General features: G+C 47.2%; 1 protein-coding gene across 14 annotated transcripts in view; it reads right to left on the bottom strand.

Annotated features, from left to right (window-relative positions):
- Positions 1-25725, bottom strand: part of LOC108002686 (cell adhesion molecule Dscam2) — a 120141-nt gene that overhangs the window by 7376 nt on the left and 87040 nt on the right. For 7 of the 14 annotated variants that reach the window (XM_062071316.1, XM_062071319.1, XM_062071318.1 and 4 more), the window contains 16 exons: positions 20298-20417; positions 17554-17736; positions 16678-16825; positions 15700-15998; positions 11240-11388; positions 10866-11020; positions 9966-10141; positions 7808-8113; positions 6021-6317; positions 4897-5032; positions 4687-4814; positions 3283-3711; positions 2786-3070; positions 1015-1301; positions 238-490; positions 32-122 (listed from right to left, as the gene is read on the bottom strand). In XM_062071316.1, coding sequence (XP_061927300.1) covers positions 32-122; positions 238-490; positions 1015-1301; positions 2786-3070; positions 3283-3711; positions 4687-4814; positions 4897-5032; positions 6021-6317; positions 7808-8113; positions 9966-10141; positions 10866-11020; positions 11240-11388; positions 15700-15998; positions 16678-16825; positions 17554-17736; positions 20298-20417 — 3442 coding nt within the window. Of the gene's footprint in view, positions 1-31; positions 123-233; positions 491-1014; positions 1302-2785; positions 3071-3282; positions 3712-4686; positions 4815-4896; positions 5033-6020; positions 6318-7807; positions 8114-9965; positions 10142-10865; positions 11021-11239; positions 11389-15699; positions 15999-16677; positions 16826-17553; positions 17737-20297; positions 20418-25725 lie in introns of those variants that run through there. The other 7 variants (XM_062071329.1, XM_062071328.1, XM_062071321.1 and 4 more) reach the window with 6 other exon arrangements.

A 25725-nucleotide genomic window follows, 5' to 3' on the forward strand; every position in this document is an offset into this window, starting at 1 on the left:
CGATATCGTTTTCGAACGGAGGCGGGGTTACCTTTGCTTCTCGAGCCTCGGGAAAGTCTTCCTCTCAGAAATTGGTGACGGCTCGGTTGATGTACTTGATTCGTGCGTGTGGTACAGCACATCTAGAAGGTGCACGCGAGACGCGTGGATGCGAGAAACGTGATGCGTTAGTGGCGGCTTGGACGACGTTTTAAGGCTGTTGCCGGCGTCGACACAGAAAATCGAATACTAACTTACTATGATGAACCGGCCTCGGGACCAGGGCTAGTCGCTGCTCCCTCTGCCCGATCGAATTCGGCCCCGGGGAACGCGTCATTATCGACGCCGGCCCGGAGTCGTCCAGGTGGTTCGAAGACTCGGTCCGACTGCTGGTACCGACCTCCGTGTCGCTGTCCGAGCCCAGGGTGTCGTACTCCTCCGATTCCGACTTGAACGACTTCGACTTCCGCCTCGCCCTTCCTCGCACCTTCGTGTACTGCTCCATGTCGCACTGAAACGTGTGTCGAGTTAATCAAACCTCTCTCGCCACCACCTCTATCCACTTTCTTCGATTCTCCGATTCGACGTACTACTACTGCCACTCGAAATCGAAAAATTAGATTTCGACGCGACGACGCTATTATCGCTTTCCCAAAGCATCCCTTCATCGAGATTCATCCCGGTGTATCGTATCGGTAACGAGTTTTCTCCGACCTCGGAGAGTCGTTTACTTTCGGGACGAGCGAGTCTCGAGCCAAGACACATCGATGGAGGGAAGTCGCCTTACGTTTATACGCGAGATCGTATCGTGCACGTTACTTTCATCTCTCGCGGGATATACACGCTACGTGTGTGCGTATGTGTACGTGCGCGCGTGGTAGAAGCAATACGTCACATCGACTCGATCCTTTTCTTCGACACGACGAAGATATATTTCCTTCCCGCGCGACGAAAGCGAGGAAAGGTCTTTTTCGATCGATTAAATTACACCGTTGCGTACGGCGGTTCATCATTCGCGTTACTCTGTACTCGTACCTGATTGCCTTGCAGCATGGTTTCGCTGCGTTCGTAGTAGAACGCCTGTCGCATCGGGTTCGCCGACAGGTTTTCCTGCTCGGGCAGATTGAAGGTGGCGTACGGATAAATGTCTTCGGAATATTCGGGTATTCTTTCCAGGGCGCTCACCTCGCGACAGGGCGACTGCTGCCCCGGCTTCCTCACGGTCGCGTAATACTGTTCCCTCTGCTCCATGTTGTGCTTGTTCTCCAGCGCCGCCTGGGTTTGCGAGCTCGGATCATTCGCTCTCCCCGACCGTTCCGCGTCTGCAATCATCGCGATTCGCTCGTGAGTGAGTGACAACAACGCGATCTGTACGCGGGTATCGAAATCTCGAGAATCGAAAGAGAAGTACATGGACGCTAAACCGTTTCTAAACGGTTTCTAAACCGTTTTTCCAAACGGTTCGAACGTTGTTACTACCATCGCCATTGGCACTACCGAAGAGAAATTCGAGCCAGGCTTTCATCGTCAAAGTGTTCGAAAGCGAACAAAGGACTCGCGTCGTTTAACTTGTAACAACACTTACGTCGAAAAGGAATCGCGGTTATCTCGTAAGTGCGTAGCACCTGCCATCTACCGAGCATGGAGAGGGATCAAATTTTCGCCGGAGAGGAGATTACCCGGCGAAAACGAGATGGATGGAATTCGACGATCGAGAAACTCGTCGTCGTGTCGACTAATCGTGGTCGCGTAAATATTTACCGGATCGTTCCACGCATGTCGAGAGGGGAACGATCGTAGCGCGTTACCGTCAACAACGGTTGATATAATTGCGTCTCGTTCGCCGGTGCTTTTAATTAATCGAATAGCACGAGCTCGAACGTGGCTCGGGTTGCGAGTGGATAAGTGGTCGAGTAAAAAGTCGCGTTCGTGGAGGAAAGAAACGAAGGAATGGTGGAGAAGGAGGGACGGAAAGAAAGGAATCAATTTTAGCCAGGTTGATAGCGATATCTCGCCACCCTTCGAAGAGTAATTGGAACACGATATCGCACGACGTTTAGCTACTCGATAACGACGAGTGGCACGAGTGTGGCGCCAGCACGCTCTTCCTTAATGCAAATTACCGCCATCGTTGAAATCCTATCTTGCCCTCTCGATCGGAACCCTTTCGTCTCCCCTTTTCGAGTTTCCTCGAAATGAACGCTTCGCGGTCCGAAATCCACACCAGATCCAAATCCAGATGGGGCAATGTCCTTTGATCGATCTTCTACGATTCGATGGAGGGAATTAGAGAGTTTGACGGAGTAGAGTGGTCGATCGTTGAATCAGAAATGCAATCTTAGTAGGATCGAAAAGCATTTGCGATTGCGGGCAAAGTGCGAGAATACGTCGGGTGAATTTCGTTATAGAGAGAAGGCGTGCGATTCCGATACAACGCGGAATTATGATTTCCGCCGTGTGCACTCGTGTTATATGTATATACATGTATACGTTTAAATATAGGCAATTAGAATCGTTAATTGAACATCGATTCGATGGTTCTTTGTTTGATACCGCTTGTTTCAATACAATACGAGATACACATCCGCCGGCGATTTTAATTATATGTACGGTTATTTGAGCACAAGCGATAACGATAACGCGGAAACGAATTTTCGGGGATATTTTCCCCATCCTAATGGTTCGTAAAAGCGTTGTAAAAAACGTTCGATAAACTCGGATGACGAGATCCTTTGGCGGCACGTTCCAGAAATCGATTCGATTACCTTTTAATATCGTAGGGCGAATAATAAGGTGGAGGACTTACGTGTTTTCAAGCAAAAGCAGACGCCAGCCACCGTGAGGAACACGGCCAGAAGCGAGATGACGCTAGGCGCGAGCACGTGGGCGTCGAAAAGAAGGGAGGTCTCCTCGGTTTCGGGCGGGTGCTCGTCGTGTATTCGATTACTACCGGTCGGCGACAACGTGGTGAACAGGTATTCGGCCTGCGTCGAGCCCGCGTTATTGTACGCAGTGACACGGAGCTCGTATTTGGTGCCGCTATCCAGATTCATTATGGAGAATCTCGATTGCGGTTGCACGTTATTCGAAACTGCAACAGAATTAGGGTCGTTGCGTGAAACGGAGCGCGACGACGCGTTGGGGACAATTTTCCGTTCGAGACTTTTTGTACGTTTTACCGTAAATATTTTCCTTTGCCTTTTCGGATCGATCGATCGAGCAGAAAAGCAAGAGGAAAAAATTGGGCACTCGAACGATGAAACTATTCGAGGGAATCGAATCCGAATATTGAACGAGACTTACAGAGCAACCAATCACCGGGCAACCTCCTGTATTCGACCACAAAATAGAGCAAAGGACAGCCCCCGTCTTGCCACGAGTTCAACTCCAACGTAACGAACGTTTGATTCGCTTTGATCAACTGATGCTTGATGGGTGGAATCGGTTTCGTCCCATTCGTCTTCGCCGTCTCGATCTTGCTCGCGCTTCCGCTACCGATCCTGTTGAACGCCGCCAATGTGAACTGGTACCTGGTCCCGCACTGCAATCCCTCCAGAAGATGCGTGTTCGCCTTCCTATCGATCATCACTTCCTCCCACTCGGAGAACTCGCGGCGGTAGGCCAACAGGAATCCCTTGATGGGGGCGCCACCATTGTCGCCCTGTTTCCATTGCAGTTGGACAGCGTCCGTCGTGGTGCCGGTGGCGAGCAAAGTCGGCGGTGTTGGAGGCACTGCGCAGAGTTTCGACTGATTATTAAGCGCGGAACGACGGTGATTTTGAAGAAGAAGGGAATTTTCAAAGTCTCCGGATAGAGACTTTATTCTCGCCGGGACGAGCCAATTGCGGGAAAAATTTTACTTCCATGTACTTTTTTTTTCAGAAACTATCGTCCACGATCGCGCGAATTCGAACGAAATCATACGATTCGCAATCGAGTCGACGTTTCACGTAACGAGAGAGTCCGAACAGCGGCGTTCCACTGTTTTACGAACGAATTTTCAACCGTGGGCGAATTATGCAGGATAATTGTGCGAGCGCCGCAACGAAAAAACGATTTGGTTTTTGCAACTTTTAACGAACCCTGTTTCACCCCGTCGGTGACAAGCTTTTCCACCCCTCCCGTTCCCGTTCATTACCGAGATAATATCCACACGATGCGCGCGAAAAGGGATTGAAAATTTCCCAGAGAACGGAAGGGGAGGGACGCCGTTCCGTGTCCTGTCGTCGCGTTTTCGACGGGAACGCGACCCGTTGACCCGATTCCCTTCCCCGTCGTGGTTACTCGCGCGGTATTATTCGTTTCTCTCGAGAACAACGTTTACCAACGACACGTCGCTAAACCTCTTACGCGAGGGAAGAATTTTAAATCGAATCGAATGCGGGGAAAAAAGAAAAAAAAATTTGTACCAAATTTTACTTGATCCTTAACCAATAGCGAAATTGAGTCCGTGGGACGCGAGTCCGATCTTCAAATCTCGAATGAAATACAATTTCACGGAGCCAATCGATAGCATTGACAATTATCTTTCACAAGGAGGATAAAAATATAACGTATACGCGTGTAGAATTTTCCAGGATTCCACAGAAAAAGGAATCCCTTCCTTTATCGAATAACGGGAAAAATTATCGCCAAACGATCCCGAGGGACGAAGAATCCCGCTCGACGGGATCTTATTCTCCTCCCAAACGACCAAGCTCCACGTACCTTGTACTTGAAGCGTGTACACGATTTCATCGGAACCGAGGGAATTCTTCACGTGGCAGGAATAGTTGCCCTCGTGAGTTCTCTGCACGTTCCTCAACGTCAACGCGTTGTCCGCCCCGATGTCCGACCTGTCGTGAAAAACCGTGATGCGATCAACACGCGCGCGTATATCTCTCGCTCCGTATCCCACCACCTCTCTCCGCCACTTACTTCTGCTGCAACTTGACGTCGCCTCGACGCCATTCCACCGTGGGACGCGGAATACCGACGGCGAGACAGGCCATATTGACGTCCACCCTCCAAGGCACTACGAGCGGCACTCCGAACGATATTATAGCTGCTGGAACTAATTAAAAGTCCCGGTTATCCTTGCTCTTCGTTAAACTTCCTCCAGCTATGATCCGTGTTTGAGTTCACTTTCCAAACTTCCCTCGTCCGCCCCCTCTACCTCTCCCCTTCACTTTGTTTCTCTCGAATCATGTATATGTATATAATACGGCGCAGGAGGGGGAGGAGATCGTATTCGAGGAAAAACGAAACTCGTGCACGGATTTCTATTAACGACGACGCGTGTGAGAGGGTTATGGATTAAAATGCATAATTCTCGGAACTCTGCGCTAACTCTATATATATATATACAGTATGTGTTCGAGCTCGTCGATCAACTTTCACGAACTCCGTCGAACTCAAACGCAAAGAATCGCGGGAACAGGGTCGATTAAATATCCCATGCATACGGAACGAGATTGCGAGCGAGTGCCTGCAACGTTTATCGAGAAATCTTGTTCTTTTAAGAGCGAACTTGTTCCGTGAAAAGTATACCATAGCCGAGGAAAGGAGAATATCTTATTGTACCGACGTTAATTAACCAGGTAATTGGTCACTCGATGATGGTCATTGATCGATATTTGTTGGTTAACCGGCGCGAAATATTCCAATCGCTCGATCATTAACACTATATACACATATCTAAGTTTCTTCTACGCTGCATTCTAAGGCTACTTGTACACTCCATTATATACGTTCGTACATTGTCCCCTTTCGCTGTCTAAAATCGGTCCTCGATGGATTCGCATCGATACGAAACCACGATTGCGCGGTTTTATTCCTCCGGAGAGTGGCGAATTTTTCATAAAACTTGCACGTTTCATTGGCCCAATTTCCCCGCGTGCTCACCGCACGATCGTTGGCGAATCGAGCCGTTGGAAATCGATTCCTCGGGGAGGGAATGGCGAGCAGATAGGGGAGGAAGAGGAAGAGAGGAAACGGGGAGGGGTTGAGATGGTTGGGAGAAGGAGGAAGGTTTTCCTTTCCCCGAGGAAAGTTTGGCTTACCGGTATTGCTCAGTTGAAGTTTGATGACCGGAGTTCTAGGTCCTTGCCCTATTTTGGTGGAGGCCGTAACCCAGGCCTCGTAGGACTCGCGCTGCTTCAGCCCCGTCGCCTCGTGGTGCAGGTTCTGCGCAGGCAACGAACTCTTAATGGTCTTCACCTCCTGGCCCTGGTCCAACACCCGGATATGGACGGTGTACTTGGTGAGAATGCCGTTCGGTCGCCGCGGTGGCAGCCAAGATATCACCACCGCGTCCTCGTTACTGGTCACGGCCTTCACGCGCTCGGGCGCGTCAGGAACTAAGGCAAGAACGAGTAGCTGGCGATCACTGGCTTCCGGATATGGAGCGGAAGAAATGGACAGTCGAAAAACGCTCGCTTATTGCTCGTTAATCGATCGTCGATTGAGGGGGGAAAGAAAGGTCGTTCCCCTCGTCTTTAATTTTGGGAAAAGCCAAATTTGGATTCGATCGTGGAGAATAAATGTACAAAACGAAACGGTATTTCGTGGATTTATATTCTCTCCTCTTTTTTAATCCGATAGAATTTTACGAGGGATACGTTATTTCCACTGCATTCGTGTTGCTCGCCAGGAGGATCGTTCGTCCTTCGAACTTATTCCTCCTCGAATCGTGATTTTTACTTCGCGGTACGCTTGGTCACTGTCGCGGCAAATGACCAAGACAAAAAGCTTTACCGAGTTTTATCACCGTCCACGACCTTTCCTCCTCCGTTATTCAACCTATCATTCCAGAGAGCACAAAAATTACGTACATCTCTCATAACTTTGCCCTCTGGCAAAATTTTCCCTTTATTTATCGCTTCGTTGACGCGCGATTAAAAATCTCTTGTTCGTCGGATCCGAATCCGCTCGGGCTGAGTATCTGGCGTTGACGGGGCCCCGCGCTTTTCTTTGCGATACACACGAAATTTTACGACTACGGGCCGCGTTTCGTTTGCCGAGCGTTATTACGAGTTTCGCGATGACGCGATACAATTATTCGCGACCTATTTTCGGGAATTTGAGGAGCCGCGTGCACGCCGGCAACGTCTGCGTTTAATGGAAAAGCTAGTCGAGTTTCCACGACGAGGGGGCGATTGCCATCGTCGCTTCTCTGGATATAACGTTACTTCAAAGGAGCGGCAAAGTTTCCGTCATTGACTCTTTGGTCCACGTTTCCACGCTCTCGTTAAGCAGCGGCATTCCCGACCATTCCCCAAATTCACGGCTGCAAGCGCCCTCCCCCGCTGTAAAGCGCACCCGTTCCCACTCTCGAGACGTCTTTGAAGAGAAATTTTCCACCGTACGTGACGCAACCTTCCGGTCCCTGTTCGAATCGAAAATGGTGCTTGAATGAATAATATTATAAAAACGTAAAAAAAAAGTTGTCTCTCTCTGATCGAGGTTCCTGGTTCCAGTTTCAAGAAACTTTCGATAATTTAATTCGACAATTTTTAGCATCGATATCGGAACCAACGTTAATGAATGACAGCCCATTAACGATAATCCCAGCTTCTAATCGACTTACGTCCACGATCCCCTAGCAGCCCTCCGATGCGGGCCAAAACGACAAACTGGACGATCTCGTGGACATATTGACCTATCGAAACATCAACAGCACGGCTCGTCGTAAAGCATCCACGGCGGAACCGCAGCGGCACAATACTCTCTCTCTCCCTCTCTCTCCCGATCCCGTGGAAAATTTACTTCTGTTTGCTCGTGGCTGTCGCCGTTTGTCTTGCACAGAGGGAGAGGAAACTCGACACGCGGGGGCGAGCAAATGGTTTACCAGTTTCTTCGGTGGTGCAGGATACAGGGCTGCTCGTGACACCCTCCCCGGCTCTGGTGTAGGCGAGCACCTGCACCGTGTAATTGGTGTACGGGCTAAGTCCGTGCAGCACCGTGCTCAATGCATGGCTGATCTTCGTCTCTCTGCCCGCCTGCTGCTCCAGAACCGCGCTGCCCGCCTCGTACAGCAACTTGTACCCCTGCACGACCCCGTGAACTTTGTCGGAAGGCGGCGGCTTCCAGGTCACCTGGATGTTCTGCCCGGTCAGAGCAGCGCACGCCACGTTCTGCGGCGAGGCGCTTGGAACTGCGTCGTGGAAAATCGTCGTGATCAGGAATCGGGATGAAAATTAAGCTTCGTCGTGGAGAGAGGAATGGGAATGGGAACGGTGTCTGTAGAAATTCGAGCGGGGGCGGGAACGGCGAGACGGGAGTCGCGGGAGTCTGGTTACCGACGCGCAAATGGCGCGAGTAGGGAGTTTTCAGTTTCGAGAGGAAATTCGAGGACAAAGAGAGGAGAGGTAAACTGGTGTCGAGTGGATTGTTTTTGCGTTGCTGATTGGAAGGCTAGAATCCCCCCGAGTGGCAACTTCTTGAACCGAGGCGAGGAGGAGTGGAGGAGCGATCGATCTGTCTTCGCTTTTGCCCGAGCTCGTTATTCGAAAACGCGTTGCGTGTTGTTGTGCGCGATGTTTGCCACGGGAGGCGGAGGGGAGGACTCGACTGTCTCGTTAACAGCGATCGGAACGCCGATCTTTTTCCACGGGGAGTGAAACGGGGAAAAGGGAGCGCGTGGCGCACAAAGTGGATCCACCGCGGTTTCCGCGGAACGCGAAAGGCTATTCCTCTTCCTCGAGAGGAAACTCGTTCGACGGTTATCCGTCTCGAGTTCTGCCCGCCGAGAGCAAAGCGGGGAGGAAAATGGGAACGCGGCCGCCGAGCATTTCCGCTTTCCTCTCGAGTAAACTCGCGCCACCGAAGTTTGTTCTTGTTCGAATATATATATGTATAACTGTCGAAGCGTTGTTACAAATTTTCTTTTTTCTTTCTCTCTCTTCTCTTTTTTCTTTACACACGTGGAACAGATGGAGACAGGATTATCGTCGAACGACGCCCTTGTTGGAAAATGTGTTTCGACTGTTTCCTCGAGTGTCGGCAAAGGAAACCGCGCAATTAAGCCGCGCCATTGTTTCGAGCGGAACGGACCGCGGAAATCGCGCGAGCGTTCAACGGATTTCATGCGTCGCGGCCACTCCCCGCTAAACTCGTCCAAACTTGAAGCACGATTCGATATTCGGAGGAATGTTTCGCGACCTGGACATCTCTATCCGTCGAATTAATCGATCTTTGCAACACCTTTACGACATACTTTCGAGAACGGGTCTACAAACTACAACACCGGTTATTTCGTACCTCAACGAGCGAGAATCTTAGGAAAAGGAAAGGAGAGAAAAGAGGATATTAGAATTCCGTGGATTCAAATAGAAAGTGGAGCGACAACTCAACCCGAAATATTTTTGACGAGTCTCGAAATAGTTGAAATAATTCGATTAATTTCCAAAAACGAAACAATTTGTTTTTCTTTTTTTTTTAATCCTCTCAACAGATTTCGTTGGGTGAAACTTAACAAGTTAAAACAACGAATCATCCGAATAAAAAATAGAGATATGTCGGTTAAACGAGCTCCGCCTTGCGAGACGTACACGCAAATTTTTTAAATCCTCTTTCTCGTGTTATTTTCGGTTTCTACGTGTAAAACTGCACCCGTGAAAATTAATTTCGAATCTCTAGCCTCATCAGCGCTCGAGAATGCGCCGCATCTCGTTCCATATTACTCCGAATACCGCTAAAATCTCCGATTATCCTTTATTTCTCGAGACAAGGGGGAATATGATTGTTTTATTCGATGATACAGTTATTTCTCATTTAACAGAGAGTTTAGATCGAATTCTAAGGCACAGAAGTTGTTGTTCCACTTTCGATATCCGTCGCATTGCATAAGAGAATAGGATTTTTTTTTTTAATTTATTAATTAACCTCTATGGCTATAGAATCGAAATAATTTATTAGACTTGCAATTTAATCGCAATAAGTTCGGGAGATTATTAAAAAATTTCCAAAAGAAAAAAAGGAAAGGGAAGTAACTGTCGTTCGCTCACCGTCTTCGAGAGTCTGCACCGTGACCGGGTCAGATCCTGGGCCGTCTCCTTTATTATTGAACGCCTTCACCACGATGCTATATTGGGTGTACTTTCGAAGTCCGGTTAGTCTGTAGGAGCCATCGCCGTTCTCCGTGATTCCCACTCTGGTGATGTTCACCGATTGATCATTCCCACTGAAATAAAGCCACGATCCGTGTTTCTCGGGGCGGAAAGATAAAGCGCGAGAAGGAACGCCCGGAACTTACGACGATACTTAAACCCATCCCGTGGAAATTGGAGCGAAAAATAGTCTCCTGATTTCCCCCTCCACGTTTCTCCCCTCCTCGATAATCGTACATATATATATATATATATATACAATCCATTCCAACCCGATATCAAATTTCCTTTCCTTAGGAAAGGAAGGGCGCGTTTCCGCCCCTCGCCTAACGAACCGGCGCGCGATTCTTCGCGAATTATAATCGAGAATCCCAAGAATCCCAACGAGGACCGAGAAATCCAGGAGAAATTCCATCGTTTCGGGACGGTTAACGATGAATTTTATTCGAAATCCGTCTTGTCCTTCTCCCCGACCGAGATTATCAAAGTTTTCCTCGAGATTCGTTATACGGAATTGGCCTCGTCGTTCGTATAACCCGATTTAATAATCGATGTAAGTACAACGAGAGACGTCGGCGAGAGACCGAATTGGCCCGTTTAAAGGGGGAGGAGAAACGTTGGCGAAACATCTGTTACGGAAGGAGAGAACAAAAGCGTCGTCCATTGTAGGACGCGGAATCGCCGCGATAATCGGGCAAGACTCGACGGGATCAGGTTCTTCCTTATGCTGCTAAATTCTACGGTCTTCAAGTGTGCTTTGGAAACTATTCTAAACAGCCGTTAAACGGATAACGATACCCTAGATTGGCGTAGCTGATGGTGTATCCGAGAAGTTCGCCATTCCACAGGGATCGATCGGGTGGTTGCCAGGTGACCTTCACTTGCTGCGGTCCTAAGGGTTCAGCGATAACGTGTCTGGGCGATCCACCGGGAATCTCGCCGTCGGTCTGGGCCTGTTGTCGTTGCCGTTGTCGTCCAACGTAGCGGTTTATTCGTCGGCCGCAGAACGATCGAAGAGTGAAAGGAGAAACGTTCGATACGTTAAACGAAATGGCGAAAAATCGTGCGTTCGAATATTAACGAATATATAATAAGATGGATAAGTGATATAATGACAATTTTTTTTTTTCTTTCTTTTTTTGAGATATGCTGAAATGTTTTTTGATACTGACATGAAGGATGTCGCTTGGCGCTGATGTTCCAAGATGATTTTCCGCTAGCACCCGAAAGTGGTAGGAGGTCGCCGGTTTTAGGGGCGATACCAGCGCGACCGTGTTGTCCCCTGCCACCATCTTCTGCGTGTTGTGCTCATGCCACACGTCTTTCCAGCAAAAGGCAACGACAACGCTTAGAGGGCTTGTGTGCATCGTTGATCGCTAAGGTAATCGACGAATTTACGAACCGCTACGACTTTCGCGCGTACCTCCGCCTTATTCCCCGAGGCGGTTACCCAATGCCACCACAATTTCGCCCCACCTTATACGTGTAAGAGGATCTGTCGACGACGGTTAAAGCGTCTTAAACCCAGTTTCGACCTTACTTACGTACGGTTACGAGAATTCGAAAAGGAGAAGCCGAGATCGCGTTTCTTCGTCGATGACCTTTCCAAACTTCCCAGATGAAAGTTTATCGAAATCAATTTAAACTGCGTTACGTGTCCGTGTTTAACGCCTGTTGTTGCTTATATTCGAGAAACTTCTTTGCCAAAGCTCCCGCACTTTACCCGGTTTCCAAAGCGAAACTTTGGAAAAATAAACTTTTCACGAAAGACTATCAAGGCCGCGAACGTTTCCTCTCATCTTCTTAGGCGAGAACCGGCCAACTTTGCCTTCCAGCTTTATCATTGGCTCGAAAGCGACGAGGATTCGTCAGAGGCGGCGGCACGTAAGGCGGCGTCGAGAAACGAGGTTAACCGGCGTCGAGAGAATTAGTTTTCGACCGATAATCGGTGGCCGGACGTAGAGTAGCGGGTAATCCGCCTCGAAGCTGTCGAAAAATCGAACGTGCGAACGTGTACGGGGGATCGATGGGAGGAAAGGGGAGGGAGGGAGAATGGGGGAGAAAAAAAGAGCAAAGGTGAGCGCGAAAGCGATGGTACGCAAGGTTTCCAAAGTTTTAAAACAAGTTAATCAAATGTATCCTGCTGCGAGTGAGCAAAAATAAAAAATAAAAAATAAAAATAAAAAAAAAATAAAAAACGCAAGTGCGTTTTTTTATCACGTGGCCTCGATGCTCGTTCATACGTGTAAAAAATTCATCGCTATCGCGCTTTACTCTGGAAACAAAAGGGAAAATGAAAGAGAAAGAGAGGAAGAGGGGAGCAGCAAGAAAATCGAAATTAAACGCGTGTATATTTAATTTCAATTCCGTGCTCCGCGTAAAGAAAAGAAAAATATTTTATATATATAAAATATATATATATATATCGATCGATCGCGAGTCAAAGAACGATCGCACGTTCGTCAACGATCGATACGCGATTGGGGGATATGGCGGGAAAAAAGGAATCCCGGCGGTGATAGCGGATATATCCGACTCGGTGCTTGCCCTGAAAACGTGTTTCACGCGCGTTCACACCACGACACCTCGCTGTGTCCTTCCATGTGTTAAGTTCGATAATTTAGCGGTGGCCACCCGATTCGAGTCGATTAGGCGTAAATGAGGACATCCGAAGTTAACGAGGGAGTTGGGATCCTGAGGGGAGAAGGGGGAGGGTGGTTTAGCGGCGAAACAGAGAGAGAGGAAGAGAGTGGTATCGCGCGGGGTTGATGCTCCCTTTCAAAGAGAAGTTTCCCAACTGGTGGAGAAAATAAAAGCACGAGACAGAGCGGAGAGAAGAAGCACGGCGTCGACTTCGCGGGCAAACTTCGACTTCCTTTTCGTGGCACGCTTTTATGAAAACTCTGACCCCTCCTCTCTCTCTCTCTCTCTCTCTCTCTACATTCCGCTCGATATAACACACCCTTTCGACCTGACTCTGGTCGCTCGCTCGCGCCGAAAGAAAAAAAGAAAAAGGAAGAAAAAAACGGGTCATTCCACGCGGCGTAATTAAATATCGTGAAATAATATCGTGAAATACAGCGTGCCGGTCCAGTTCTCCATCGACGACAATACGTTTGATTCGAGCATCGGCTAAAACTCGGTGACGGCTTTCACGAAAATTGAAAAACTTTCTCCCGGCCCGGAGGAGCATTGCGAGGAGAAAGAAGCTGCGAGCCAAGTAAAGAAGCCAACGACGCTTCGAAATTAATTTTTCCATTAAAATGTAAAAACCCGGGGGAGGGGGTCGCGAATTGGCTCGCTTTCGAGGGTGGGAGAGTGGCAAGGAATGGTTTATTATTTCGTTTCGGCCGAAAGTCGGTCCGCCCTGCGATCGAAAAGGAGATAGAAAGCCGGGGAAGGAATTGTGCGCGATGTCTGTCCAATCAGCGAGTGAAAGAAACGGAGCAGCGATCACGGTGCCACGATCACCGGCTTCGGATTGATTATATATTGTTTGCCATATTGCGCTATAATTTCATTCCCTCGATTGGCTTCGGAGCCAAGCGGCCAGGCTATTGATTAAACTTGAGATCCAGCCTGACAGCCCAATAATGGAGTCTTAATGCGGCATCGTCGAGATATTACGAATCAAACTCCTTCCGACGTCCGGCTGCTTCGTAATGAAAACGACGATCCGTTGCCCCGCGGATGGAAAGCAATTAAAATATAGGCAGACGGAGGAAGTTCCTCGTGTAAACAAAAGAAATCCAAAATGAAAAATACTGTCGTGGACGATAATGAATTTCTCTTACTTCCCTTTACGAAAAGAATCGGCCTCCACGATTTTCCAACGAACTACGCGAGGGGAAGAGCCGAAGATATTTCGAACTATATCGAAACGAATCTTCCAACTTCTCTCCACGCCCTGGATATTGCCCTCGAAATATCAAAAAATCTATAAAGACGTTTTGCTCGATGGCGGACTTTGTCACACGGAGGGATCGATCGAAAGGTTCGCACAGCGTTTCTCAAATTTCACCGAGGAGATGCAGGAGGAGTCGGGGATGCACGACTCGAGTTTCGCGTTCGATTAAGAAACACCGCGTCGGGGAGAATTGGACGGAATCGGTTCGTGAAGGTAAAAAAAAGAAAAGAAAAAAAAAGGATATCGCATCGAGGAGAAAATGGCAGCGGTGAAAAATAACGAAGACGTTTTCGAAAGTGATACGGGACACGAATAACGTCTCTGACACGTTCCCCACGGAAATCGTTATGAGCGAGTGAAACGACAGAGGAATCGGCATAAGATGGATCTTAGCGACGCGATGGATAACACCGTCACAAGCGGTATAAAGCTCGCTATTTGAATTCCAAAGAATCTTTTCAGAGAGAGTCCTTTTCCTGGCGCAGATGTCAAAGCGATAAATCATCCGCCCCCATAAAGATTCCGTTATCTTTATCGTGGGTACCGGGAACGATTCTCGGGATCGATCTCTTATCCGAAATTAATTTACTTCCCAGGTTGGGCAGGTTTCGATCCAATCTTCCATACTTTTTTCCGATCACGCGAGTTTCCGCGACATTGAACGCGAACGAGAAGAAATGAAAAATGAGCAAGTTTGAGAAACGCTGTGTTGGTGAAAAGGAGCCGATGTAACGTCGTTCCCAAACTTTGGGAAACCTGTTCGGACCAAGCAACGTATCTATTTCCTTCGTAGGCGTGTCTGGTTTCATCGCGTTACGAGGCACGTAGGAGCCAGCAGCTGCGTGAAACGATCGAGCATTGGTATTAAAAAGTAATCAACGTCGGGGGTAAGGCAATAGCTCCGATTCGATACACGACGTACGATACGTACGTAACGCTGTACGGGGAAATAATATTCCGTGAATCTCTCTTGCGTGTCTCCATTATCAAAATGGCGGTTCGCAAGTAGGCTAATCGTGGAAAAGCCCGCAAGAGTTATATAATAGAAATAACAAGCCCGCTGAAAAGGAGGAAAGAGACGAAAGTCGGTCACGCCATTCGACAAATTCAACCGTGACGATACGCTGTAACTCTCGACTCGAAATCGGCCTCGGCCCAACATCCGCCGTTTCCTCTGTTCAAAGAGTTGGCGAGAAAGTGAAAACAGCGGCGTGAATACGGTGGTGGAAACGTAGCGAGCGAGTGCGCTATGAATATGCGCTATGAATCTAGTGATAGGAATGAGTCAAACATCGTGGTACGCGTCGTCAACGTGATCCCCCCGATGATTCCCATTGCCGATTCACGAAACCTCGATCCATCGATCCACGAAGCGTCGTACGTGCCCGTCGTGTTTGACCACGATCAATCGAAGTGACGGCGCTCATCGAGTACACGCGCCCGAGACACGCCTCTCTGTCTCGAGGCAAGCCGGACCAAGACCACCTCGGTCCACTGACCTCCTCGTTTCCATTCCATCAAACGGAATCACCGTACCAATCTCATCGCGACGCCGCCACGATCGAGTTTCAATCCATTTTAATCACCGGACCTTTGCATCCGGATTAATATACCGCGCGAGCAACCGTGGAGAAAATTCGTGGCAATGTCTCGTCCGTTTATCCGATCCCGGCTCGATTGTCGACCGACCCGATCGCGGCCAACAAAACGAATCGTCCAACCTACCCTGCGCCTCCTTGTACTGCACGATGTATTTGGTTATAGGCGAGCTGGCGTGCGCCGGATCCTGCTCGCTGGACGGCGACGACCAGGCCAACAGCAGCGATCTGCTCCCTTGCTCGGCTACGTGTAAATTCCGGGGGAAATTCGGCGGCTCCTGTACCAACAGCTTGATACCAGCCCTCGCGTGCCCGTAAGCGTTCGTAGCCACGCACGTGTAGTCCCCACGGTCGATGTGGTTCGCCTGGGTGATCCGCAGCTCCGAGATCACCCGCCCGGACACCTTCTGGTTGTCTATCGTGTACCTGCGGAGAGGGAGAGCTTCGTTTCATCGAAAAACCACGTCGAATCAACCATGGACGAACGAGCATCTTTCGATTTTGCGTCCAGTGGCAAAATGTACCTCGATTTTAATAATAATACGATACAGATAATACTCCGCGAGAGAGGATGAATTCGCGATCGAATGGCGAATTATATGGGATGCATCGCGTCGCTGGTGCTCGAGTAATTTTGCGTGTGCGAAAGTTAGCGACGACGCGGGAATAATTTCGTAACGAAGGAGCACGGCGTTGTTGGGAAAATGTTCCGTGGAAACTCCTTCCCCCCCGCGTCGACTATGGCGCGCGGTCACACGCTCCGCGGAGTGGAACCGACCGGAGTGTACCGGATGAATCCCTCGAGGTAGCCCTCGAGGGAGGGGGGGAGGGTTGAACGCGCATCTAACGTGCGTCCCGCTCGATGATCCTCCTTTTTTTCGTTCGTCGCAGTTTTTAAAGGGGAAATTTCGGGACTCGAGCGTGGACGCAAGTTTAATCAGACCCGCGTTACGGGTCGCGATCGCAATTAAGCCGCGCGTCAATCGAAGGGAGATCGATGGGAGATCGAGACGTCGCTCTCATCGATCGTTCGCCGCAGCGAAAGCCCAACAACGTGCACGTGGGAGGGGAGGGAAGAGGGGACTTGATTAATTTCGATACAAACCTAACATCGTAGTTGGGATCGACTCTGCTGTCACGCGCACGCCAACTCAGATCAAGAGGAGCGTCTCCTTCGGCCTCGCAACGCAACGTCACGCTCTCTCCTCGCCTCACCGACTCCTGCTGAGTTTTCACCGACACTTGAGGGCCCGCTGTTTCCACAACAGTTTTCGCATTTTAACCATTTTCCTTCTAATCCTTATCTCTGTTTCTCTCTTCTTTTTTCAGGGGAACGCCAAAAGTAAGAAGAAGAAAAAAAAGAAAGAAAAATCGTATCGCATTTTCGCGATCAAGTATATCGTCGTACGCGAAAACGAGTCCGATCGATCGGACGAGACACGTTATGCTCGAGTGGAAAATCGGCGATATCGTAAAGGGATACTCGTCCAGGGATACTCGCGATCGAATCGAACCGCGATGAAACCATCGAAATTTCCCATCGAAAATCCAGTTCCTTCCTTTTTTTTTTTTTTTTTTTTTCCTCCCCTCCCTCCAATTACTCCGCATCGACGCGCGTGTATCGCGTCGTAACGTTTCCCTCGATTCGTACATAAAAGTGCAAAAGTTTTCAAAATTACGATCGACCGAGTAAACGCAAATGGATGCCGGTGTACACGACCCGTCGAAACGCACGTAACGAGGTTTTTAAAGCAATATGCGAGTTCTCACGGTAAACGGACTGTAAGCACCCCCTCCTCCCCTGCCCTCCTCCGATATAGGCGTTCCCCTTGTACGTATGTGTGGATCGGTGGAGAAATTCGGCCACGGAACTGAAGAATTTCGGAGCGAGCTGGTCGTGGCCGGAATCCCAAGTTCGCGGGCTGACACAGATATCCACCTTCCTGGCTGTAACTCGTGTCGTGTTGCGTGAATATTTTACCGTGAACTGTTAGCCGAATGAGCTTGCTGAGGCCTGGTCCGATGCCGTTGCTCGCCTGGCACAGATAGAAACCGGCGTGATCTCTGGACACCCGTGAGATCACCAACGATCCATTCCCTGCAACACCCGCACCCTCGGTCCCGCTGAATCCTAGCTCCCTGTAGTCGCCTGGCGTATCCATCCCTGTTCAAAGAGAGAGAGAGAGAGAGAGGGTAACCTCCAAAGTAACTCCCGTATGATAATTGTCTGTCTGTATTCCGCTTGTTATCCAACATGGATATGGTAAACAGAATTTGGAACGGAACGCAATTCTATTCCAGTTGTGCGAACGGGGATGGAACGAAATTAGAAGAATTCTTCTTTCCTTTAATTAAGATATTGGATTGAAATTCGAATTTCGATGAATTAATTGGATGAGAAATTTAAAATAATTATTAAATGCATTCATCGACGTCTTGTCCTGTTTTTTTTTTTTTTTTTTTAGATAGAAAACGTTTTATTACGAGGATTATTAGCGTTGATCCACTGCGCCCAGTCAAATTATCCAACAGACTAGTATCGAACGTCTCCTCTACTCGCGATAGAATTTTAATAGACTAATGAGCTAATTATCTCCAATACGAATTCTTGTCCGTTTTCGAACAAATTTCAAAAGTAGACATTCTGAATCGAAGAAACGTTACAACGAATTAGAACGAATTCGATGTCCTGATTTTATACAAAGAGAGAGAGAGAGAGAGAGAGAGAGAGAGAGAGAGAGAGAGAGAGAAATTTCAAACGTTTATCGATTCGTCGAATCACGAATCACAGGAATTCGACTAGTGGGCTAGTGAGACAGGCATTTATGACGTTACAGAATTTTATACAGCCGGGGGTATCGGAATATCCTTTCGGAATTCGCAGTGTCGTCGCATTCTCGAAACGGCGGAACAGCGTAACCACCGCGGCGGATCAACGTCACTCGACATTCTTTCCGATACAATAAGTATCTGGAGCCGGGTTGGTAAATGTCCAAAGGAAACTCGGCGTTGCGTGAAAAGATACAACGTGGGTGGAAATGCGATCGAAAAGTACACTTTCCGATTCCGACTCTTTTCGATATCGACTACGTGGGGGCAGATACGTTGTCGTAGATATCCATCTTCCTCCCTTCCGAAAGAGGAGAACAAAAGAAAAAGGAAAATCGCAGCGTTGGATGCGTATTAAATCGTTTAATTGATACGCCGCGGTTGATTGGCCGGCTCATTTGAAATGTATCCCTCGCTTAATGAACAATTTAACTTTGGCGAGATTGGAATAGGGGGAGAGAGAGAGAGAGAAATGGCCCGCGATCGAGGAAAAAGGGAAGAAATTTCATTCCTGAGGGGGCGCAATGTAATGTTCGTGAACGGGCAACGAACCGGTGAAACTAATTGTACTACCCGTTTCATCGGGCGGAGGGCTTATTTCAGATTGAATGAGACCCGGCTGGAAACGGCCGATCAGCGAAATTTCTGATGGATATCTTCGTCAACCTCCGCCAACCAGCCTCGGGTTAAATACACTCGGAACCTCGTAACTCGATGAAAACGGTCGATCGATTCGCGTGAAAAGTCAGCCGGAATTATCATTAAACTCCGTTTCCGGAAAGGGAATAACGGGAATAAAGAAGAGATGTATTTCGTTTCTGTCGCGAGTATTCGGTGAAAACTAGCTAATAAATTTCTACGGGAAAAATAGATGTTTATAACGGGGATAACCTTCGAATAGACCTTCCCGTCGTTGCTTATAAATCGAGGCGGAAGCGGCTCACGAATCGATTCCATCTGATAGAATTTTAAATTTTCCCTTACGGTACGATTCTCCATTTTCCTTTCATTTCCACATTTCCTTTTCTGCTCCTTCTTTTTCTCTCTCCTTTCGAAAAACGTTACACGGAATTCTATGATTATTTCCTTCTTCTCTCTCTCTCTCCCAACTGGAATCATTATTATCGACGACGTGTGTGACGTGAAATTCTACTCTTTCGTTCTTAACGAGGAAATTTTTATTGACTGTCTGTCGCGAAAGAGAAAAGAATCGATAAGAGGCATTGATCTTGCCAATTAAGTAGACTCGAGGCACGAGAGGAACCATTAAAAAATAAATAGAAAGGAAAACTTTTCGAAAGGAATCACATTGCATCCCGGATACACACGTGTGTGCGTTTATAAAGATCGATGCACACGAGTTTCTCGTAAAGGGAAACAATCCGTCGAAAAGCGAGCATTGAATTCCGCTTATTAAGTGGTATCAACCTCTTACAACAACTCCGTACTCAAAGGCGCCTACGTACGAGTACTGATACACGACAAAGAATTTTTCTGCAGTGGAATGCGGTATCATAAATCAGCCGACGACGAAAAAAATATCGTAGTGGAAAATACAGGAATTTATAAAAATTTAGAAAAATGGATACGATGCTTCTCTCTCTACAAAAAAAAAAAAAATAAAACCTCGTTCCATCCTCGATACGTCATATCTGTCAAATATCTATTAAAAATGATCCATATTCGGAATTTCAAAAGGGGAACGATAAGCGCGAACTCGAAGGGAAAGAACAGGAGTAGATAAGAAAGGTTCTCCTTAAGGTTGACTAATCGCATCATCGTTCGGGATCGATGTCCGACGTAAGTCACCCTACCGGTAAGACAGAGGGCCAGTTTTTCGGGAATCTCTCCGCCACGTTGGGACGATGGATACTCGGGTGCAGAGACGTGACTTACCGATCGATTGCTTCCAAGTCACCGTCGGAATGGGGAATCCTTCAGCCTGACAGGCAATGGAGACGCCGTGACCTACAACGGCGTTCTGGTCGATAGGTTCGACCGTCCAGCGCGGCGGCACTAAAAATACCATCCAATTGGCTTAAAAATCTTCCGGATCGCCGGCTCCCCGCGGGCCGGCGCTTCGTCTTCGCCCGATCTCTCGGCCCCGATCCTCGTCGATCGCGCCAGTTCACACCGTCGCGTCATCCTTCTCCATCGCTTTATCCAATTACACCGATCCTGCCAATCGTTCGCGTTCCGGGCAATCGCCCCGTTTTCGCGCGGCATACGTTTACAACAGGAATCGAAACGATTCCTGTCCTCCGTTTCTTTCGTTCTGGATATGAGTAAGTGGTAAAGGATCGGAGGAAAACTCGACTTCGAGAACGTATCTCGATGTAAACGGTATTTCAATGTGAGAAGAATCGAAAATTGATGCGAAGCGACGAAGAAAAGTGGCGTTTCGGCGAATGAACTCGATGTTCCTCGCATTTTCTTGAAACGGGGATTCGAATTAAAGGGGATCGATCGTCTTCTCCGATCCAACGAAGGGAAATCTGATATTTCGAACTAATTAGCCATTGTTCGCGGGGAACATCGATCCGCTTTTTTGTGGAATGGCGGCCGGCGTGCGAGACCGGGTTTCTCGTCGACGAGGATCCCACCGATTTCCGAGCGTTTTCTCTCTACCTTCTACAATTGTCTTTGCTGTCGTGTGGCTGTTTTTGTAGTCGCGTATATAATACTCGTGTGTGTGTGTGTATGTGTGTGTGTGTATGTGTGTGTCGTGAAAACGCATGCAATTTTCCAACGGGTTTCGAATGTTACTGGATACTTACTTCAACGCTAGTATAATGATACGTGTGAACAACAACGTGTGTGGCAACAAAATCGGTGGTGTCTGTGTTTGGACTACTTGAATTGACGATGTCGTATTCAGAGGGGGCGGGTAAGAGAGTAAGATGTTTATTCATTCGTTGTTGTCGATCAACAAGGAACAAACTAACTAATTTACCAGAAATAACTTCGAGCAATGATTAATGAAACGAAAAAAAGAAAAAAAAAAAGAAAGAAAGAAAACGATCGTCGAGTGAAATTAGAAACTGAACGGAGAGAGAGGAGGGAGGGGGCAAAAAAAAAAAAATGCGTGCGTTTGTAATTAATCTGTAATTAATCTGAAACGAAAACTCGTGCTCGTTGCTCGGAAAAATTAATTTGTAAATGGGAAATTAAAAATATATACTCGATAAAGAAGGAATGATGAAATGAAATTGAATAAAATGTTTCGAACAAATTAAGGGAGAACCGATACGATACATGGTATCGGTTAGAGAGGAATAGCATTCCTTGGATTAATTAATACGAGAAAAGTATATCGTAATTGGATAGGATAAAGTGTTGCATGCGAGAATCGTCGTTTCATTTCGAAAATATAAAAAACACGGCAGGCATCATTCCAAGTAAAAAAGATATGTGAATATGTAATCGAATAATAAAGGTTTTTAAAGAACAACGTATACGGACAAAGCAATAACGGTATCCTATCTCAAAGAACGTTACTTATAATCAAGTATAAATACGAATAAAAAACACGCAGAGAAAACTTTCGAGGCACACAGTAAAATAACGTAAACGTTAATCTCAACATTCTTTCCATCGTCATTCCAAGTTGCTCGTATGTATATATAAAGATAAAAATATGAAGGTAGGCGAAAAAAATCGTACGAGAAAATGTACTGAAACCAGTAAACGTTAACTACGCGAACGCATGCTTTTACATCCGTCACAGACATTTTGTTGCATTACACGAGCACAATATAAGTAATATCTCTCGGTACACGAAACCGCTACAAAAAGAAAGAAAGAAAACGAAAAAAATAAAAAAAAAAAAAAGAAAATAAAAAAAATAGAAAAAATAAAAGATAAAAAAAGGATAAAAGTAGGAAAATAGAAAATAAAACGACACTATAACTATGGATGAACACGCGTAGAACAAAGGGAACGAAAGATACGAGATAGAGAAAGAGAAAGAGAGAAAGAGAGAGAGAGAGAGAGAGAGAGAGAGAGAAAGAGGAGGAAAAAAAAAGAATAATTCGTACGCAATTAAAAAAGAAAAACGACCGAACAACAAAAACGTTCTAATTCTAGTCAGAAATCAGCACGCTCAACTTTCGAAATCTACAAATCGAACCCTTTACAAATGCTGATGATCAAATGAGGATGTACAAATAGTATAGTAACGATGAAACAACGAGAAAAGAAAGTAATAATAATAACAACAATTAAGTTTCGTTCTCATTTACTACTCAGCATCTTTCTTTCTTCTTATTTCTTTCTTTTTTTTTTTTCTTTTTGTTTCTCTTTTTTTCTCAATTCGTCCATTTTACTTTTTCCAATTTTTTTCCTTACCGACTCGTCGTCAATGGATTAACTTGATGTTGCTCGTTGGCGAAACGTGCTCTTCCGGAAAAATTACACGAACGAAAGAAATTCGTGTCCTCGAATACGTTGCGGTTAACCGGCACGTCGATTGGCATGCATTAAAAACGAAGGACAGAGAAAGAGAGAGAAAGAAAGAGAGAGAGAGAGAAAGAGAGAGAAATAGACAGAGATCAAAAAAAAAAAGGAAGATAAATCGTACGACTCGTAATCTTGCGGTCCCTAGAAAATATTCGTTCTTTTTCTGTGCTGCGTGAAGGAAATCCTGGACTCCCGGCTTGTGTGCTATCACCTATCGTGTCGTATATACTTATACATATATATATATAGATATCTTTTTTCCGCCCTCTTCTAAAAAAAAACACTCTCTTTACGCGCAAGTGCTGTCGCCTCGAAGAGGATTGGAGTACCTGTGTCGCGTCAGCGTTACGTGGCTTCGAAACCTTATGCAAAATCGAGCCATTTTAGCGAACGAAAGGTATCGGGTTGATAGGATGGACACGTTCTCGGCTGGACACTTCGACCCATATTCAACTCGACTCCACGCGTGAAATCCCTGTGCGAATCTCTCTATCGATATTCGAGGAAACAGTCTTCCTCGAGTATCGAAGATCCGGAATAAATGGAATCATGGATCGTTTCATTTGGAAACTTTAGGATTTTTCACTATTGATTCAAAATGAATCAGGAAACGAACAATCGTTTCGAGCAGGCATTAAAAGATATTTCTAAACCGGAACAACATATTCGAGAGCATGTTATCATAGTCTCAGCCTCACGTTTTCCCAGGCTGAAACACGACGAAGGTTCGTTCGTCGGTGGAAAAAACCAAAATTGCAACGACGACAGGTGCAACTTAACCCGTGTACGATCGTGAAAAATTGTTGCGAAAAAATGAACGGCCGATGGGGAAAGGCGGTGCAGGCAGGCAGACCTAATTACGCAGGGGTTCGCTATTTTGCGGGAAGCTGCGAACAGCCGCCGAGGAAATTCGTTTCGTATTTACCAGAGACGAAACGAAACGCGAAACTTTGAATCGTCGGTCGACGGGATCTCGACAATTAATTACTCGTGGATGCGGCACACGAAAGGCTCGAGTAAACGTTACCCGAACGATAAAGATTACCAAAGGCTGTTCGTTGTGTGCACGTTGGCGGTTGGAAATCGGTTTCCAGTCGCTGGCTTCTACGAGAACGAAGATAAATAAATAACGGGAGGAACGAAGCGAAATGTAAATAAAACAGTGTTGGCGTCTACGTGTTATTCTCTTATTCCAACAACAATAATAATTGTTGTCTATCAATCGTAACGACGAGGAGAAGGGAAAGGTCCGTCGTTAATATCGAGGATACAATATTTATCGCGTTACTTTTTACGCGTGGAGAAAAATTCCATTTATTTTTATCCATTTTCCGCTTTTTCCTTTTTCCGTTCCACAAAGCGATCGAAATGGAAGAACTCGAATATTAATCGGATATTAATTTCACTTTTTATGGATATTGTGTTTAAAGAGAGCCGGCGAATTAACCTAGAGAAGAAACGTTGAAAATTAGCCGGTCGACAATCACGGAAATAAGATGAATATAATTCACCGTGCGTTTTAGTATAATTCAGTTGAAACAACTTAGCGAAGACTCGGAAGTCTCTGGAAACAAGCTTCGCAACTTTAAATTACTCGCGTTCCTCGAGGGAGCTGGGATCGTTTATACAGGGGGGAGGAGGAGGAGGAGGAGGGGGATCCTGCAGGATGCGCGCTCGCAGCCGGGAATGGAATGGCTTTCGAATGACGAGTACAGTAGGAAGCGTCGTTTTATGCGCATTAGGACACGTGTATCCGATAACGCGCGCGTTTATCTGTACACGTCGTCGTTTCCGTTTCGCTCGCTCCATTCCGCACACTCGGCCAGACGTTATTCGTATCCGGATCGTATCGTCCTCCGCTCTCCGGGACGCCGAATACACGGCTATGGCCGTCGGCACAACTGGTCCACCGCCCGGCAATATCCCGGGGCGAAACAAATGCGGAAAGTCAGGTGTTTCTTATCGCCCTCCACGGAATCTTGCGACGGCCGCCGTCCCTCTTATCGTTCCCAACCTTTCCAAACCTCGATCGGCCAAGAATCGAGCACTCTATTTTACGCTCGATTGACTCTTGTTTCCTCGCTCCAAACCGACCCCTCTTAAATTCCACCGAAACTTTCTTATTGGCGAACGAGTTTCGCGACTTTCCATCGATTTCACACTCGACTCGCGGAACCACCCCTCTCGTGAAATTCCCTTCTAAATTTCACGATCGATAGAGACGGCGGATCGTTCTCGAGCACCCTTGTGACCGCGTCTCGATTGCCTCGATCGATCTTGCTCGGCGCGAGTAATTCGAGGCCTACGATTGACCGGCGACGTTTATAAAAGACGTTTATCCTCCATTGATTCCGCCGCGCCGTTAACTTCCACGTGCTCCAACCTTTAATTTACGATCCTTTGTTTTACGAGACGTTCTGGCCGCAACGTTTCATCCGCACAATGCCCTCCGAAATCGAAATCCGCCAATAATACAAAGCGAGAGCCCTCGAGGAGAGTCCTTCCCCGATACGATCCCTTCGAGTTTCGTCGATCGATGGAGCGCAGATGTATCGAGGAAGATGTACGTAGGAAAAATCTCTCCCCAGATTCATTTGGTTGGTAATGAGATACGCGCACGAGAGAGAACTGTCAGAGCGGCGTATTTTCGGCGGAGTTGGTGAAAATAGTTCGTTAACGGGGTGGGTTTATATCGGAGGGTGCACGCGGCGTGGAAAAACGATATCGAAATCACGGGGAATAGCGGCGCTCGCATCGATTCGACCGACTCGTAACACGGCTAACTCGAATTTACGGTAGTTTTTACGCGCGACCCAACGCTGTCCCGGCTCTTAGTGAATATGAATGGCGCGCAAGAGGACATTAC

The sequence above is a fragment of the Apis cerana genome, linkage group LG2 (genome assembly GCF_029169275.1).
Source record: "Apis cerana isolate GH-2021 linkage group LG2, AcerK_1.0, whole genome shotgun sequence".
Lineage (NCBI taxonomy): Eukaryota > Metazoa > Arthropoda > Insecta > Hymenoptera > Apidae > Apis > Apis cerana.